Below are 19,425 nucleotides of genomic sequence, written 5' to 3'. Positions count from 1 at the left end.
GTTTGTGTGTTAAACATGTGTGAAGGAAACAAAACACAACTTCAGGTCTGTTTGTGATGAGAATACAAGATTATAACATAGAAAACAGTGTAATATGGGCCCTTTAAGTTGTAGTTGAATCATACAGTTAGAATACACAATTTTATATTACGGTTACTATATCGTACCTAACACCACTTACGCGTGTGGTGTAAGTGTGATGAGCTTTGCACCCTGATATACGGCAGATGTTTTGCTTTATGGTAAACTTTGTGATCCCTCTACAGTATTCCATCCTCTTTAGTTCATTGTCCTTTGAATTCCCAGTCGTCCACGTTCACCCTATTTTCAGTCTTTTCACTGAACCAGAAACTTAAAAAGGAGATGCACCTGTTCTTCCCTCATCAGTGCGATTCACCCCAAACGGTCCTTTCTTCATTATGATATATTTTAATCCACATTTGCGAAGAACAAACTCTGTGGACAGACACTTTTATGTGCTGCCTGTGAATCCCTCCCCCTGAGTGTTCTTATGCTCCCTCTTCCACGCCACCGAACTCAACTGTAGCGCTGGACGTCCTACACAAAGTTATTGGTGATTTGTCTCTGATGCTCGAACAGATCCTCGACCTCTGCACTGTATGCGTCCCCTGTACAACAAATAACAAAATTAGATACATATAATAGAATTCACAATAAGGCATGATCTCTTTTCTTTAAAAAACAAACAAAAATAGACACATTTCTTCCTCCAAAAGTCTGAATTCTACTCCAAACTTTGTGCTTTTACTGACAGAGGTTGGTACGGAAGCCCCGAGTGGCAACCAGAAGAAAAAAAAAACAAAAAAAAGCGCATAATTTGGGCTCCATATTATAGTTTTTTTTCTTCAATGTGAGCTCGCAGACCATTTTTGCACTAAATTAACTCAAACTCAATTGATTGCCCAGCCTTAGTTCAGATCCTGATGTAGTGAATATTCGAAGGCTCTTACCAACATGGCAGCCGTACATGTAAACTCTCTGTCCGTCATATCTGCAGCGACATCTCATCACGTTGTTCATGAAGTCAGACTCGGCCATGTCCATTGAGGGGTTCACCTCCACCTGCGAAAAATGAGACAGGACAGAGTTTTTGTCATTTTAGTCTCAACATATTTAGATGCATTTTATGTTGGCAATTCAGTAGTAGAAGTTTTCGTAGTAGCAGGCCCGTTGGCAGAAATCTGGGGGCCTGGGGCAAGAAGCTTCACATGGGCCCCTGTCTAATATAAATTAATAGGAAGAGGGTCCAACTATGGGCCTCTAATACCCTGAGGCCCGGGACAACAGACCCATTTGCCTCATGATCGAGTTCTCTGAGTAGTAGTAGTCGTAGTTTTTTAGTATTTACTAGTTGGGATTAGTTAAGATTCTTGAATGTGATGATGTCATACTCTGAGATGGGGGCAAGAAACAGTTTTCCCTGTTGATTTAATTGTACTTTGCCATGAAATATTCAAAATTTTAATTAACAAATGGTGAACTTGATCATTTCTATTACTGACTAGAACCAACAACTCACTGTATTACAAGAAAAAGCTGCATTTTAACCATTTCAATTTTAGCTGTTCCCATCCGTTTGAAAAGATATTGGCCTATTGAATGGAGTGGGGTCATCTGAAACCCATGGCTGGATATTTCATGGCAAAATAAAATGGTATCAGTGAGGAAGTATCTGGAACTATGGCATCATCACATTCAAGAATCTGAATACCACCGTGTGACTTAAACATCTGTTGTTGTGTTGTGATTCACTGGGTTTGGACTTACATTAAGGACACGTTATTTGTATAAAGACTTTTGACTGAGTTGAACAAACTACGAACTGCAAAACTGCACAAATTCGAACTGCCAACCTTCAGATCATTGCACAAACACTCCACAAACTGAGCTACTGTTGCCCCTAAAGTTTGTGTCTCTTCACTGTGGGCTGAGTTTTATCACCTGCTGAGATAAACCATTCATCAGACTGTAAAAAAAACAGCATTTAGGGATCATATTTGCAGACACTGAGGTTTTTAATTTGTCTGCAGCCTGAAAATTAAGAAATACGGTAGTTATACATAATGCTGTTATGAGTTCTGACATGGCCTGGACTAATAATGTGTTTTTGCATAACTGCTGATACAAGCATTCTCTTAATCTGGCTGAGTGATAACACAGAGAAGCCTTTCACTCTAATAGCTGCTCTGTAAACTGCTACACCCACTTTAAGTACAGGTTACAAACAGCAACCAGGCAAAGAAAGGCAACCTGTGCTAAAAGGGGAAGAAAACCTTAAAACATTGTAAATGCACAAAAAGTGTCTCTTCATTTTTCGACCGAAATTACAGCGTTGGAGCAGAGCGCATGAGGTCTTTGAATATGCCCAGTGAGAAACAGGCCGTAAAAATAAAGACCAGGGAGAATTCCTCGGTGGCAAATTAGCTGTTCCTAATGGAGAGGTGCTAGGTGGTGCTACCATCCAGAGAGGCAGTGCTTAATTTAGATAATTAGTGTGTTTCATTAGTGCAGGGTGGTTCAAAAAGGAGACTTGGGGAATCTGTCTGCAGTGGCCCGGATTAGAGCAGTCAGTCATCATGTGCACTTTACTAGATAAGTGAAATAACAGCCGAGCGAGCGGAGACTCTTGTAAAAACTGTTTGTAGTTTTCCAATTTTGCAGCCTTGATGAATGACTGTCGCTTCTTGCTTTTTCATTTTGTTTCTGTGTCTTGGCTGGATTCGCTGGGTCCTCGGATGACCTGACCCTTCAACCTTCTAGTTCTGTCCTTCTTGTTCATTTATTTTTTTATCGGGCTACAAAATAAGCACAAGTTCGCAATGTTCCGCTTCATAATTACACACAACCAGCCATAACGATGAAATGATCAGCAACTAGAGGCATTTATATGTGTCTTCCAAATCTATAATAAGTCAATTGAATTCATTTTTTATGTGAGCATAGTGTGCTAGTCCTGGGTAATTATAGTACTAAATGGAGGGCACCCGCTCAGACACAGTGTGTAAGCCACTGTTACACAAGTCGCCTCCCACAACCACAGGGAGGTAATTGGCAGTGTGCTAAGATTGAAGGACTGCTGCGTGCCATGGGGATCAGTAGTCTCAACTGGAGATGGGCAGAATAGGAGGTGGTCTCATTGATGTGTTTAGCCACACTGACTCGTCTGATTGAGCAGGGTCAATGTAATGAAAGGCCAATGGGTGGCTGTGGCCTGTGATGGCTTTGGGGAGGTCAGAACCATTTACAGAAAAAAGAGATGTCGTTTTACATTGAAACACATACTAAATTATGTTATAGTGTCATTCAGGACTGGTTATAAAGAAAAGATAAAAGATAAGGACCTGGAAGATGTAATCCCCTGGGCGTACGTCGGTCACATCGACCCACTGACAGTCGATGTCATGGCGGTATGTGTCCCAGCAGCCCACAGAGATGCCCTGGTCACCCATGTTGTAGCAGGAAAACCGTTTCTGAACACCTAGCATAAACAATAGTGCAACACATGATGAGGTAAAGCATTTTGTGTAGATGTGTTAGATTAACAGTGGTGGCTATGAACATACCATCAGGGCAGTAAGTGTCTTCTAAACAGAAACTGGCCTTGTGTCCCTCGGCAACCCTGGAGCCGTTGAGCGTGAGCAGGTCGTAGTGTGTGAACACCTCGATGCTGTGGTAGTGCCTGAAAGGGCAGAGCGGGAAACTCCAGGTGAGAGGCTGCATATTTCTGTCTGTTACTGTGTGCATTTGAGCTCCATGAACACTGGCTCCCTATGGCTAAGAGCCTCATGACCTCACTGCTAGAGCACGAGCTTGGGTGTCACCGTAACACCTCTTACAGAAGCCTGTTTAAGCACAGACTTGGCCGAGCTGTTTACCTCTTTCACGTGAAAGGAAGCCTTTGAATTACACCCACAGATCTGATGTGTTTTTGTTACAAATGCTAGCGTGACCGGACCGTATGGTCTACCCTGTATGTTGTTAAATGTGACTTGCTCAAACCGGATTGGTCTAGACTTTACTTCCACACTTCTGCTGCCACATACACCATCTAATGAACGATGACAGGACTGTTTAAGGCCACCCGTAATTCAATAAAACAATAAAAACCTAGTGTTTCACATGTTTCCCATGGATACCTCTGTCACAGGATTAGGTCTAAAGAATCCTCAGTAGTCTGATTAGACTCAGTCTCTAAAGTGTAGTACATGTGTGCTTTGCTGCATTCACATACATTCAAATTACAGCAGAGTGGCTAACAAGGCTTTATTGTGCCAAGCCTGTTTTGGATATTGCGTGCCAAATCCTTGTCAAACCATTTTAAGAACATCCCCCTGGAACAACCTGTTTACTTTTGAATTTAACATGAATTACTTGTGTGTTATTAATAATGCACATACAGCAATCTTGTGAGGTGGAACAGGTGCAAGTACAAATATTTTTAGCGGTGTTGCACAACCTCTACAAACTGACCTGTTTTTGCTCTAATCTAATGCGGTTTCCCCAAAAGTGTCTCACACTATTTGCCTAAGTACTTATTTTAAGCATCTTTCAACAGCTCTGTTACTCCACACTTGCAGGTTGTTGTACCTGTGACACTGGTGCCAGGTCCAGCTCTCCTTTGAGGCTTTGGGCCTGAAGTCGGAGCGGCCCAGGTTCATGATGCGTGAGGAGAAGCGCAGCAGGCGGCGGTGTCCGTAGGGCCAGTTCATGCGGGCGGCCGAGGAGGACAGACAGTTCTCTTCGTTGGCGCAGGTGAGCAGGTGCAGCGGCCGGTCCTCCAGGTAAGTGGTTTCCTGAACAAGCTGAGCGTCCACTACGAGGTCAGGAGCAGCTGAGGAGGACAGAGATGTGAGCGACGGCATCACAACATTCTATTAACCTCCACTTCTTCTATAAATGCAACTAAACCGCACTTTCTTTGTAGTAGCACTTCTGGTTATGTGTCGTTAAGTCCCGTTCATTTCATTTATATAAAGTAGGTTGGTTTGTGTCAAATATTTAATGGTTATGTGCAAGAACAAGTCAACACTGCTCCAATTCTCTGTGAAGCTCTGTAGTCCCTGTAGAACTTATTTACTGTCAAGATCGGCAGCTCCATGCAAAATAATACAACCCAAATGCAACTTCTGGAATAAGGTGAATAGGAAAATAATAATAATAATAATACAGAATCAGGGGCAACTAACAGGAATATTTTAAATTGTGAATGTGAATTTGTATTGTAATATATAGAGATATATTTTCGTGCTTGTCACCAATAGATTCAAGATCTAGTTCAACATTAGTGAATTTACCTTTTGTATATTTAATGGCGATACACAATGTTATTTATACCAAAGAAATGGCTCTTGACCCCAGTTTGAGAGAAGAGAATCTAAAAAACACCTTTTTCCCTGGGTTTCAGATATTATTCTTCAATATTATTTAACACAGATGGGGGGCAGTTAAAATGAATATTGTTAAAATGCAGATGTTCCTTGTACTACAGTGAGTTCTGGGATATAGTCAATCATATACATTATCAAGTTATTACCAGTAGGAAAAACTGGCCCTTGCCCCCATCTGAGAGTACGCCACCATCACAGTCTAGAGTCTGAAACCCACCAATAGAAACATCTGTCTCAGTGACAAGGACAATCTGACTTACTGTCCGAGCAGGTGACTCCGGCCGCCTTTGTCCCGCCTCCTCTGGGACAGTGCACGTGGTTGTTACGGCGACACTGCTGAATGGAAAGCTCTGTGCCGACACAGTGAGTACCACTGAGGATCACCTCTGCTGCACTCGGGTCGCCGGGCCAATACCACGTCTCCTGTTGGGATTTAGAAGCAAACGGGCTGTGTTTAGTGGACAGTGTCAGAACCATAGACTGTATAAAGACGTGGACTAAGTGAGTGTGAAGTGAGTGTGAAGCTCATCGAGGGTAGCAGTTATACGGGCTAATTTGGAGCTGAGTTTCATATTTGGAACGCCAACTGCGAGGATCATAGCAACTAAAGAGCCAATTTGGGAATCAGGGCAATCAGGGAATCAGGGAAACAAGGCGCCTGATTTGTCTGTTATTAATATCAATGATTTACTGACACAATAGTGAAATAACAAGACCAAGGTCATGTAGAGCAGGTTAATAAGAACATTTTAAGTCCAAAAGTTACAGAGAGAGGTGATAGTTTTTCATTGTAAACTGAATTGGAGTCAGAGTCAATGAAGCCGCGTTAGCTATGTCCATTTATGCATATAGTCTAAGGTCAGAACTGAATCGCAGTTGGCAAAAACTCTTAAAATGATTAGGATCTCATGCATAAGCTACGATGTACTAGTAAACAGCATCTTCATAACGGAACATTAAACTCCCAATTAACTCCCCAAACTCAAACTCACTCCCTGTATTCTCCTTTCTGCTGTGATATGTCTTATAATTTGAATAAAAAGATTAGCCAAGAAATAAAAAATGTGGTTGACTAAGCCACCACCAACCCAATAACTGACTAAATGACTATAGCCCTAGAGTTTACAGTTTATTTTATTTCAACGTTTTATTTTTAACATTATATTACACCATTAAAAAGAGCACATTCCTAAGATAAACTCAACTACTCACACCGCAAGTTGGTTTAAATGGAGCATATGAAGTGTTACCTCATGAGCGCTGGCAGCAAACCCGAGCCCGAGCTGCCGACACACCACCATGGCCTCGTTGATGCCCCAGTTCTCGCTGCACACGGATCCCCAGCGTTTTCTCCCTCCGACGTCCATCAGTACCTCCACCCGGCCTTCGGATGGGACCCGGCCTCCCGCCAGACGCACCTGGAGCCCACAAATGACAGCTGTGACATGTGTTTCCTTTTCCAGGGAAACTCAAAAGGTTCTGTGTCGAGATGATGTCGTTCTGTACCGTTTTTTCATTGCCGGTTTTTGGCACGTTGCATCGTACTGAGGCGTCCTGGCTGTGTTTGAATGTCCACGGCTGCACCTCCTGGAAGAAGCAGTCTAGAATAGATCGCTCGCTGCCCATACACTGGACGTTGTTCATGTGGATTGGTCCAGTCCCTGTAAAGCACAAGATTAAGGGCCAAGCAATTAATATATGAATAACAATAAAAACAGCTTCAGTGAGATTTAAGACAAGGGTAGTTCTGGGCAATATGGCAAACAAAATGAAGCACTTTTTCTTCTCACGTTGACTGATCACAATTTTTTTACATAAACAACATGAAAATAGACAAATTTATTTTACCAAAGTCTGAAATCTGCTCCAAATCACGTTTTACTGACAGAGAGCTGACTGTAAATATCTAAAAGATCTTAAAAAGGCCTAAGTGGATCAATGACATTTTTATTCGATTCAAATTTTATTAGCTACAACGCCCAACAAAAGTGCAAAATCATGTCATTTCATACGTTACATGGGGTAAACAGACTCTTATTGTATATGTCTTTGTGCCGTAATCTTGGAAGGTACAAGAGCAGCATGTGTGAATGAAGGATGGCTGTGGCACCAAAATTACAGAGTTCAAAAACATACAGCAAACAAAGCCCTGGCTGTTTTCTTAAAACAAAAGACAAAAACTGAGAAAGTGGAAATGAGCTGCAGTTGAAATCAACATAAACAAAACCACAGACACCAGAGGCAAAGAGCAGCCTGAGGATCGGCTGAGGTAAGGACGGCTTCAGTACTGGGGATGAAATTGCAGCCTAACCCAGTCTTCTCTGTGGGCTTTCTTAGATTGCAGGTCTGATTCCACACTGGTCAACAATGTGGCTTTACAGAGATAAAAAAGTCATATCTGGACCACTTCCTCTTCTATCAGCTCAGCCTAGGCCACATGCGCCGCTCCCATTCCCACTGTTTAAGTAATCTACACAGACTGATGAAGTCCTCACAATGACCACTGACATACGCCACTTTAACTGTAGTTTGGGAAATCTATGAAAACCCAAATTAGTGTGGCCGTACAAGCATCCAGTGTGTTTAGCCCCTTCTGTGTGGAGGCACTGTACTCTGTATCTATATGTAACTCCCGAGTGAAATTATACAGTAAAATAACAAAGTCGGTTGTGAAAGGAAATAGAAACACTATCCCTGTAATTTGGCTCACTGATGGCCATGATGAATGCAATGATGATGGGAGTTTAGAAAGTTGGCACATGTCTTTAGACTTTAGTTTTTCTTTACTTTCAACGTCTGACATAAATTCTGTAATGCTATAACTGCAGGGAAAAATCCTCCCTGAAATTTTGACTTTGCTTGTCAAAAAGTTTCTTAAAATAAATACAGTTTGGCCTTTGCGGTTTAACATAGTCGCGATGCAATCAGAAGGATCGAGGCTGGGTTCACGACTCAAATAATGCAGTAGAAATGTGTGAGTAATTCGTGTCTGGATGATAAAACCTGAGTATTTTCATTATCTGATACTACGTTAAACCTGGTGTGCATTTGTGTGTAGTCTCAACCACGTTTCTTCAAATCTGATGGAGACTCTGTTCAAAACCACAGTGAGATTTTTGGTTAAAAAAGTCAACCGCAAATATCGTTATCGCACACACACACACACACACACACACACACACACACAACGTTATCACGCCAAAACATCAGATTCCACTTCCCTTGTTTCTACTTAAACTGCCTAAAACATGAACCTAGAGCTGCACATTTGAAACTTACTTTTCACCGAGAGCTTGTTCCTCCAAGAGTTTAATTTCAGCTGTTTCCAACAACATATAGACCTATGTTTATGTGGTTATCCAGCAGATGGAAAATTATATGCTAGTAAAATGTCTAACAGGCTACCATGTTATAGAAGGGAAGTCGTAGGTTGACTTTGAAGTTGGATGTTTCTCCATTAGTGCATGTAAAGGATGCATAGAAACCAAGAGTTATGTTGATACAAGAGATGAAAAAGTGGGATTTTTTTCATTAATTCATGTATTTATTTGCTAGGGACGAGTGTGTACATTAGACTTGCAATATACTACAACGTTTACAGCCAAATTTGCAATGTCCAACCCTAGTAGTGAGACAAAAAACACACACTTTATGATTTAACAATATACAAAGGCAAAGGCAGGTCGTCACTGATGGTTTACCAGGGATTACATGTCGGACTACACTTTAAGACACGTTTAAGTTCATGTTTAAAACCAAAAAACCCCGTTTCAGCTCAGGGCTTAAGGAGTTCTAAAGCTTAGCGCCCTGGACAGAGAATGCAGACTGCCCAAAAGGATGTTTAAATGAGTTTAATGTGGTCAAGCAGACAACCTTAACTAGCGCCAGTGCCTTTCCTAATGTTAGACGTCCATTTTATCACTGTATTTTTATGCCCAGTCTTGATAATTAAACAGCTCTGCATGAGATAACTACAATCACTTTCTAATTACAGGTGCACAAAAGTCTAAACCCAACCTTAGTTCTTTCATTTAAACTAACTAAAATGAAACCTCAATGCTTAAAAACCCACTTTGAGAGGTTAAACGGTAAATGGGGCTGAACCTATGAATTCAGCAGCGTAATGTGACGCACGATCAAATGAGAGGCAAACCAGCAAGCTGTCATGGCGTATTTCATCCCGCATCAGTATGATTAAAGACTACGCCCGTGAACAAGCCATCGGGAATCCGTTCTCACGTTTGAGGGTGGGAACGCCACTGCCCCAGCTGGATTTGGACCCAACGTCTCCGACCTCATTGAGATGAAATGAAGACGGCAGCCCACAACTCTCGAAAACTCAACACAACTCAGTTCTAATAAGGCTATAACTTAGTAATGGAATGCCAAAGATAACCGCCATGGCTTCTGGGATGACAGTTACAGTGCGAGAGTGTGTGTGGCACGTATCACAGCTGGCAGTAAAACTTTCAGCGTTAACATGCCGAAGCGTTACTATCTGATAACCGAAGACGCGTGCAGGGGCTTGGTACGATGAGGAAAAATATGTGTTATGGAATCTACTTCACGTCACCTCGATAGTATTTCAGACAAGGCTTGTTAAGGTTCATCCATCAGTTAACCAAATGAGAACAGAATTGCAAGACGTTAAAAACAGTAATCATGACAATCTTGCTCCTCCCACGCACACCTGGGGCTAATCGACAATCAGCTGCACCTGGGGACGATAAGAGGAGCCAGGACCTGACATCCAGCGCCAGATCGTCTGCGTATCTATGTGGCACTCCTTGCTTGGCTCCGTTCATGTTTTTTCACTTTTTGACTTTGCTAAACTGGATATTTTGCTTTTTGGTCCCTCCTGCTGGACGTCACAACACTCGTACAATAATCGCAAAACTAAACGTCGATATCATGACATCCCTATTTGAGATTTGTTTTCTTACCTTGTCCCATAAAAGCTCCATGTAGCGCATCTTGAGCGGTTCCAAATCCCAGCTCTCGACACACCACGGTAGCCGCTGTCCTGTCCCACATGTGATCCACAATCGTCCCCCATTTCCCATCTCGGAGCACCTCCACGCGACCCTCACCCAGTCTGGGCCCGGCCTTCAGACGCACCGGCTGCAAAACAAAATGAAATAGTACAAATCCAACACAATCAAAACTGATGATTTAACTTCCTGATGTCGCATTACCACGATTGGATAAGGAGCTTGCGGTCTTCCAGATGAGATCCTTGCAAACTGGGGTCCCGGGACACACTTGACCACCGCGTGTCTGCCTTTATTGCAGGGGGAGGGACTGCGTGGGATGGAGAGCTGAGCGCGACATTCAGACAAAGTGTTTTCTGTGCCCAAACAGTGCACTTTCTCGACCCAGAAACCCTTCTTCTTTGCCATCATGCTCAGTCTACAGAAAAAGGTCAAGTATTAGACATATGGACTGCAGTTTGATGATCGTAAAACACATGAGAAAAAGTAAAAAGACCTTGTGGAAGGATCTGCGACCTTTGTATCCCATATTTTCCTGTAAAAGAACCAAAAGCATAGTTGTTAGCTGTGCTGTATTTGAGATGATTGACAATTGTATTTTATCTGTGACTCATGTATTTTCATATGTGTTTCACTGTCGATATTATTAGATTTTTGGACCTTGAGATGCCTTAAAATAGTCTTAAGCCTTTATTGAACAACAACTTGTGCTTTTCCAATGTCTAGTAAAACAAAGATGTGGTTTTCTGGTAGTTGTATATCCATTGATAGCACTCGCTGGAATAGAGCAAGGAAAATGTGCCTTTCCTCTCCTCTTTGATCAGGCTGTGTCTACATGTCTTTATGTGCTTTATATGTTTCAGTGGCATATATTACCATCTGGAATGTGGTGTGTTTGCAGTCCACAGTGTTTACTGTGCTCCGATTAAATGGCCAGTGAATCATAACCTTCAGCTGTTAAAGACAACAGAGCTTTCTGTCTGACTAAGATAAGGAAAAGTACCACGAGGATGGTGGGGTTAAGTAATTTGGCTCAAAATACCCAGCTGTAAATGTGTGGATATTATTTATAAACATTGTCTCCATATATATTGCTCTGTAACACAATAACGATTTGTATTTAAAGACGGGATGTAAAATCTATAAAAAGAAGGAAAAACAGTGCCTATTTTTGAAATGCGTTGTTAACCTCCAAAGCCACAGTAAGTCTAAAAAAATCAACTTCAGTGATCTACTGGTCCCGTTTCTGGGAAAACAAGGTTTAACCAAGCACAATCTCCAAACAAAAACATTGACACTGTGCCGCTGTGCACATGTGAGAGAGGCATGTGTCAAACACACAGGGGTATTCAGGATCACTCACAGGACACATAAACAACAAAGATATGCCCTATGACCCAGGCCCCATGAGCCATGGCCCATGAGCCAGGCCCCATGAGCCATGAGCCATGGGCCATGGGCCAAGCCTATGTCAGGGCGCTCACACCACAACACACCATCACTCCATCACTCTACACTGTAGAAGACACAATACATGCTTTGATGTCATTACACAACAGTACATGCAGTACCAAGGACAAGTAGTATTGTTATGAGATTTGTTTTGAGCTACATGACAATGACACCGAGTCCCACAAATCATATGCTCAGCCTCGACTCTGGCTGCATACATCAGATCATTTTAGAAACATATTTCAAAGCTGTATTTGGAGTGCTCTTAAAACATGTCCTAGAAGCCCAAATGAGCACATGTTTGTGCCATAAAGAGCAGACATTCCTGTAAATCCAGCACAAAACAAACAGTCATAAGAGGAGCATCGTCACTAAAGTAGATGTTCCCTGGAGTCTGGAGTAAAAGAGCCCTGTCCTGCGCCTCTACACTCTAAACTCTAGGCAAATACTACTATAAGTACTTAAGTAGCATACAAATACTGTGATGTCTATGGGAAGGGTTACTTCAGATTTGTGGATTCGTGTTATATTTGCTTTTAAACAAAAGCGTTACACTTTTTTAAACTCAAGCTGAATTTTTTTTTTATTAGAAAGTAATATAGATAACGAGATGCGTGCAGCTGAAGCTTAGACTGAAACATTGTGTTGTTCTTTATGGCATGTTTAATCACACTTGTAAATGTTGTAGATGCGTCTGCCATGTGGCTCTGCTGTAGCTCAGTGTAATCCACACACTTTCCACACAAAGCAAACATGTCTGACTTGTTTGTGAACTCTGCATCTTATACCACACACTTTAGCCTAACTATTATAAATGAAGTACAACAAAGGACTATACATACAAGACTCATTTCACAGCAAAGGGAAAATAACTATATTATCTATATTTGTACAAAGGATTTGACGATGATTGAAACTTGAAAGCATTTGAATTTGACGGATTTGTTTAACACCCCACTGTTACAACTCTAAATTGAGTTGCCTAAAATGACTTTAAGTGAGTTTTCCAAGCCACAAAAGAGGTCGCTGGCCTGTGCAGAGAAATGAAAAGAAGAGAAAATAAATGAAAGAGAAGGTCATTGAAAGAAATCACACAGACAGACGCAGACACAGACGCAGACACAGACTGGGTCACGCAGAGGCCTGTAAATGATAGCATCACCCGAGTAAAGTTCAGCCCAGGCCTAATTAAACATAAAACACCATTTTGGCTGTGAAATGCCGACAGTGACAGGGGGAAACAGACAGGTGCTGACACAGCGGTCTGCACTGCTCTACTGTAATTGCACATATTTCACATGAGCCGCCCGCTGACACTTTGGCTCGTCTGACTCTTGTTCTGAGTCTGCAGGTCGCTCTCTTGTTTCGCTCTTCCTCCGGCTGCACAGTCTGCTCCCTCACGGCTATAATTGAGAGAGTATTTTCACTCTCAGCAAAACCCTGGAGAGCCTCAGTCCTGACCAACGTGTAATTACAGCATCTTCAGAGTCTCATCCAAGAGACACAGGAGGCTGGTTTCTAAGAATGGACCCAGAGGTAAGGTGGGGGGACAGGGGAGTGGCACAAAGGACAAGGCCAACACGTCCCGGGAACTGTCCAGTGACGGATCGTGTTTAGTAAACTACAAATAACTATGTCTTATGCTGACATGGTGACGTCCATTCTGACTCCTACCATGAATCACAAGGCAGTTTATCTTTTCGGATGGGTCGCAAGAGTAAACTATATCCCAAACCGATGTCAGATCATTGCAAACTAGGTCGGAAAATTGTAGTGGGGAGATTACACGAACCTGACTAAGATGCTCTGAAGAGGTGCTGATGTTTATAGGTTACAAAACAACAAATACTAAAGCAGGTACAGTTTTGTAAGCAAACAAATCATCATGGTTTGGACCAGTATAGCTCCTGAGGCCACAGCGAAACAGCAGGTCACCGTGAGCACAAGGCACCGCCACTTCAACTATATAATTTACATACGATACAGACACTGCACTCCAACTATAGCTCTTGATATTATATTCATAAACAATAAAACCCAGGCGTTCTCATGTGTTTACGCCAGGCTTGTTTTTTCTTGACCTTGTAGGAAATTTTAAAGCGACCAGACAGACAAAACCACCAGTGCAGTCTTGTCTTTCAGCTGCAGAGCGTCTTATTCACATATTCCCGACATTACCGTGAACGCCGCCATTGTTATTCGGGTTGGATTTGGATTTTGCATGGTGTAAAAAAGTTCTTTTGGGACTACTAAAGTGTTTTAAAGGCTCACAGAGAAGTGGTACAGTGTTGACTAATTGGTGCACATGAATATAAAACATTTTACATAAATCAACGTACTTTTTATCATATTTTAGCGGCAAAACTTTTCGCAAATTCTCAGTTGTAATGAACGTGATTCCCGCCACCAAAGACAGCACAGTTTAGTCGCATTTACGGTAAAAATTGGTGGCTTTTTGTGTAGTTTTGTCCATGGAGATGCTATTTCTTTCCCCAGAGCGTTCGACACTACGCTATGGAGACAAGTCACAAGTCAGATCTGTGAAGAGGTGACCCTGCTCACAGTAAAAACACATTTCCACAGAGACCCACCCTCAAAAGGTTATACAGTGCGCCTTTAAGATGGTGCAGTGATAAAAATTAAAAGAAGAATCATAAAAAGCACCAAGCCGGCACAGCAAAAAGTAATGCAGTAATAAATGATCCAGTTCAGGTGACGTTCTGCGCAAGAAAGAAGCGCGTGTACTTTTACGGGCTAAAATATGACTCCTGGTGATGCCTTCCTTGTACAATTGAATCCAGTTAAAGTAATGCTGTGTCCCCAATAACACCCAGTCCACCGTTGACAACTCTATTCAAGGGCGAAGCTTTGAGTGATTGAGAACTTCAATATGGCCCCCGTATACAGTCTATAAAAAGTTAGAAAAGTCTATAAAACAAATATGCCATATAGACCGTCCGCAGTTACAGCTTTGCGGCATCAAGAGGAATCTCGCACCCCAAGAACAGAGCTCGTGTTGTGGTTTGTTAGCAGTTGAGTCACATTGACCAGGGCCAGCTGAGTGGGAATAACTGCACCTAGAGTCAGGCACGGCTCCAGCGCAGGCTTCAGCAGGGAGTAGGGCAAACGGTCACAGTAGTTGGGTAATGCTTCTGGAGTAACTCTGCTAATGTGTGGTCCTAATGCGGTTGAGGAGCAGAACCTTCCCAAAACCACTTTTTTTTTTCTTTTTCAGCTCAAAGAGGAGTGGAAGTAAAGTCATGTGTTGGGCAAATAGACAGCAGTTATATTATTGGTTCGTCAAGGTACTGCCAGCGTTTTCTAGGAACATAACGAGGCTTGGTACTACTATTAGGAAACATATAAGTGTCATGCAAATGTCACCTAGAATTTGAATCCCATTTGCAAACTACACCTAGACACCGTGATTTACACACTGATTTGATTTTAAGAGTTTTAGCTAAACGCCTTTCCTAATGCAACCTTTTTATTTTACTCCGACTTGGGACTTGCACAGGGAATACAAAGACTGAGACTCCTTCAGGATGGATTTTTTTTTACATTTTTAATCTATATATACTCTATACTGCATATAATCTAGTTTTATTTATGTACAACTAATATTTAAAATAGCTAAATGCGTATATTTACATGCAGAAGTAATCGTATACTCTTGTGGCATCCCAGATCTCAACGGTATCAAGGAAGAGCATTTGGCACGTTATAAAAAGTAACTACAATACTTTTTACTATGAGTTAAGTTCTTGTGAGAATACGTGGGCCTATATATCAGCGCAACTTAATATATCTGACGTTTCAGTAACTTATAGGCAAATACTTGTTGTACCAAACAGCAGAATTACCAAAGGCTTTTTCAGCTTAGTATTTTAGATATTAAAGTGGAGGAGCAGTAAGCATGAGATAACATCAATAAAGGCACAGCACACAGGAGTCAGAGGGAGGCAGAGAGGTGAGCAGAGGTGATACGCATTCAGAGGGTTTATACAGGGGCCAGTGCTGAGTGGACAGTGATTCCTTTATCATCCTCTGGAGCTGAGAGGGACCGGGGGCTAAAGGGGGCAAGAGAGAGGTGGCTGCAGAGAAAAGATAAGCCTGACAAAATGCATTTAAACACAGCAGCTCTTAATGGGACACCACTGTAGATTATAACCTCTTATGACGTGTTTTAGCACCAGGCAGAGCCGCACTCAGCACACGAGCCCGGTGTGTTGATTAGGGTCAATTATGTTCATTTTCACTTGAGGCAGCGCTTTAACTTGTACTTACTTGTATGTTTTGACGTTGTGCTGGGCAGCCTCTGGAAAGCCAAGCATCCCACATACAACTCTGCTGCTGTTGAGACTCCAGCCCAAGTCACACACCTGCCTCCATCTCCCAGCATGCTTCACTTCGACCACGCCTTCTGTGATCAAGCTCTTTCTCTTGGTGGCCATGAGGACAGGACGGAGGCGCACCTCCTCAATGCGGACCTTACTATGACCCTAGGATGTGGAAACCATAATGTCTTTGTTATGTTTGATAATAAATATCATGGTGTTTTTTTTCCTGCACTGTACCTGGTAATGATAGGGTCTGTTGAGCTGTGGTACTTCATATGGATGTCCATTTCCATAGTAGCCGTACGCAGGATGTCTTCTGGTGGAAACTGGGGCCTGCCACTGAGGCGCAGGGTTCAGATTGGTCCTCAGAGAACTGTGCCCCCTACTGGCTGTTTGGTCCAGCCTGCGCTCAGGGGCACACACGACCCCCAGGTCCTCTGAGTGTTTACAGTCGTTCACCCCCCAGCCGTTGTGCTTGCAGTCCTTCAGGGTTTTCTCAGAGCCATCACAGCGAACATTGTCCATCCATATGGGACCTTCAAGAAAAACAGGATTAATATAAATTCTATAAATAGTTACATTTACTTGGAAACCATGAATCCGTACTGTAGATGCAGTCCCTGAACTAAATGACATTTAGACATTTAGGAGCAGATTTATTTTCTTAGAGTGATAAGCTCTTAGCACAGCAGGCTGCAGTTATAGTGTCTGTCCAATCCTGAAACTCCTGTCTTTAATTTAGTTTAAAAAGCAGCAGTAAAGCTCGTCTGTAAACCACAGCAAGTGCACAGCTCAGGGGCGGGTGAATGCTGTTATTATTCTCTAACAAAACCCATATAGTTCCTATACAAGGCTCAGGCTGCCAAGCCGCCTAATGACATGTATGTGACAATTAAAAGCCAAGATATCTTTGTCACTTTATGGGCTTGGTTAACTACTTATTTTAGGAATTTTAATTGTTGGGCTTTTCACAAGATCACAGTTAGTTTAGGGTTAGGGAGTGATGAAAGTTTAGACACAGCAGGTTAAGTTAGCTGCTCCTGAACAAGGCTTGGTTCTATCAGGCCTCATATGTCCTTGTATCTTTGATGGACGTGCACATGCACATCTTTTTGTGTCTCTGATGGACGTGCTGCTCTCACCCTCTCCCTCTCCGTACTTGGCGCTGTGTGCCCACGTGATGGCGCTGTGGAAGCCCAGTTCTTTGCACACCACATTGGCCAGTTTGATGTCCACCTCATCGTCACACACGGTGCCCCAGGTGTTGTTGTGCAGGACTTCCAGACGACCCTCATTCGGACCTCGTTGAAAACTCCCCGCCAGTCGCACTTTGGCTGCAGGCGCGCGCGGGGATCTGCCTCGTGCTGACGTCACCCTGCGTGGTTCAGCACGAGCCCATGTGGAGAGGGACAGGAGCACGAGGACCACGGCGCTCAGGGCCAAGGCAGGGTTCATGTTGACTGATGGCTTCTGTTACACCTGGACACATCACACAAAAGAGATCATGTTTTAATTGTATCAAATTGAATCAAATATAATACAAAAACATACAAAAGGAAAAGGAAAGGTACAAAAGGAAAAAATAAGAATAACCTAACTCCCCAGAACACACAGACACCTCATCTGATCAGAGACAGACAAAGCAGCCAAAAATGTACTCCAGCAGGCTAAGAGTAGCGTTACTTCAAACTAAATAAAGTAGAAGTGCACAGTACTGACCCAAGAGTAAAACAGTTTGGTGTAAGAGTAATTGGAGGCCTAGGAGTAACTGTCAGACCATAACATTTGATCTTTAATTTGAAGTTACTATAATTGCTAGGAAAGAACATTAAACAAAGCATAAAACCTGGTATTTTCAAAGGACAGACCACAATAATGACAAAATAAATCATATACAAATGTTTAACTCATTTCATATTGTCGACACAGAGCTTTTGTCACAGCGGGATGAGGAACCAAAGCTTTTACTGAAATAAGCTGGAGTAAAAGTATGCAGTCCGACTACTCTGAGAAGTACGATTTCTTTAAAAAGTAAACGTAACAAAGTAATGTCATACACATCTCTGGAGACAGACCTGGCATGACTCTTGGGGGGGTTCCACATTTGTCTTATCCCATTACATAGTTTGTCTCTCTTGTCACACATTGTCTGCATAATTGTAGAAACCAGTTTTACCAGCCTTTCAAAATGTTGTGGTCCCCAAAACACAGTTATAATTGATGCTTGTGTCAATGGCATATAATTAAACTTCCAGAAATCCACTTTAGTATCGCAATTCGAGAAAATAAACATTCCTTGAGGCTAACAAACCAGACAGAAACAGAAACATAGTGTGCGCTACGGCTTCTGGGGAGACATATTGAAACAGTAAATCTCCACAGGCCACAATGGGTTTCATGCATAAACTGAGGGGAATATAAGTCACATTCTGGACATTTTAGTTAAATATATCAACTGTTTGCTTCATCACAAAAGCGTAAAGCGTACGTGCACGCCTTGTTCCACTTGTAACACTCCAAAGTAATTGTTAAAAGTATACAGAAGTTGACTTACCTGACAGGCGCAGTGTGGCACTCCTGATGTCACCGGCTGAAGCTGAGAGAGAGTCACTGACTGGAGGATTGTGGTTACCAAAAGCTCTCCTCTCTCAGTCCTCCCTTTTCCCTCCTTCTCCATATAACCCTCCCAGCATCCCTCCCTCACTCCCTCCTGCTGGGCTCTCCTACCAACTCCTTCACGTTCATGTATTAACGAGTAGAGATGCCAGTTCCCAAAAGAGTTTATAATTATTTGTTGCTTACGATGAAGTACTTTGCAAATAGACTCTTTGTGCCAGCTCCAAGTCCTGTATGGAACAGGAAATTAATAATAATAATAACCCCAGCTATTCCTGTTTAGGGTGAGCGTTTGAGGTCTTGTGCGCACAGCCCTGGCGAGTGGAAGAATGAAATGAAAGAATAAATATTAAAATGATTACATAAGGATCATATTTTGTGATTTTGTGATCCTAAAACCAAAGAAAACTCACTTACTCATATATTACACTTGTCTTTTGCTGTTACTTATAGGAGCACTGCAGCACTTCTTTTATGTTGGAGGGTCCACCACCTGCTTGTCTCCATGGTGATTGGGTCATTGGGTTGCTTGGAATGTTCCACGGCATGACATTAAGCGCACATTTAACAAGGTAAGGCAAGGGAAGTTTATTTGTATAGCACAATTCATTCGCAAAA

The 19,425-nt window shown here is 42.4% G+C and overlaps 1 protein-coding gene across 1 annotated transcript; it reads right to left on the bottom strand.

Annotated features, from left to right (window-relative positions):
- Window positions 1-484: 484 nt before the first annotated feature.
- loxl4 (lysyl oxidase-like 4) lies at window positions 485-18,823 on the bottom strand. Its single transcript, XM_033979328.2, has 15 exons — window positions 18,746-18,823; window positions 17,334-17,670; window positions 16,429-16,727; window positions 16,139-16,353; window positions 10,896-10,934; window positions 10,604-10,817; window positions 10,352-10,529; window positions 6,915-7,069; window positions 6,659-6,826; window positions 5,669-5,831; window positions 4,609-4,852; window positions 3,585-3,700; window positions 3,363-3,499; window positions 972-1,083; window positions 485-629 (listed from the first exon to the last, which is right to left on the bottom strand). Exons 2-15 carry the CDS (start codon window positions 17,644-17,646, stop codon window positions 559-561), a joined length of 2,424 nt encoding a protein of 807 aa, XP_033835219.1. The 5' UTR covers window positions 17,647-17,670; window positions 18,746-18,823; the 3' UTR covers window positions 485-558.
- Window positions 18,824-19,425: the final 602 nt, after the last annotated feature.

The sequence above is a fragment of the Periophthalmus magnuspinnatus genome, chromosome 15, assembly GCF_009829125.3.
Source record: "Periophthalmus magnuspinnatus isolate fPerMag1 chromosome 15, fPerMag1.2.pri, whole genome shotgun sequence".
NCBI lineage: Eukaryota > Metazoa > Chordata > Actinopteri > Gobiiformes > Gobiidae > Periophthalmus > Periophthalmus magnuspinnatus.
Note: the sequence above shows the minus strand (reverse complement) of the source record. Positions and strands in the feature narration are given on the sequence as shown.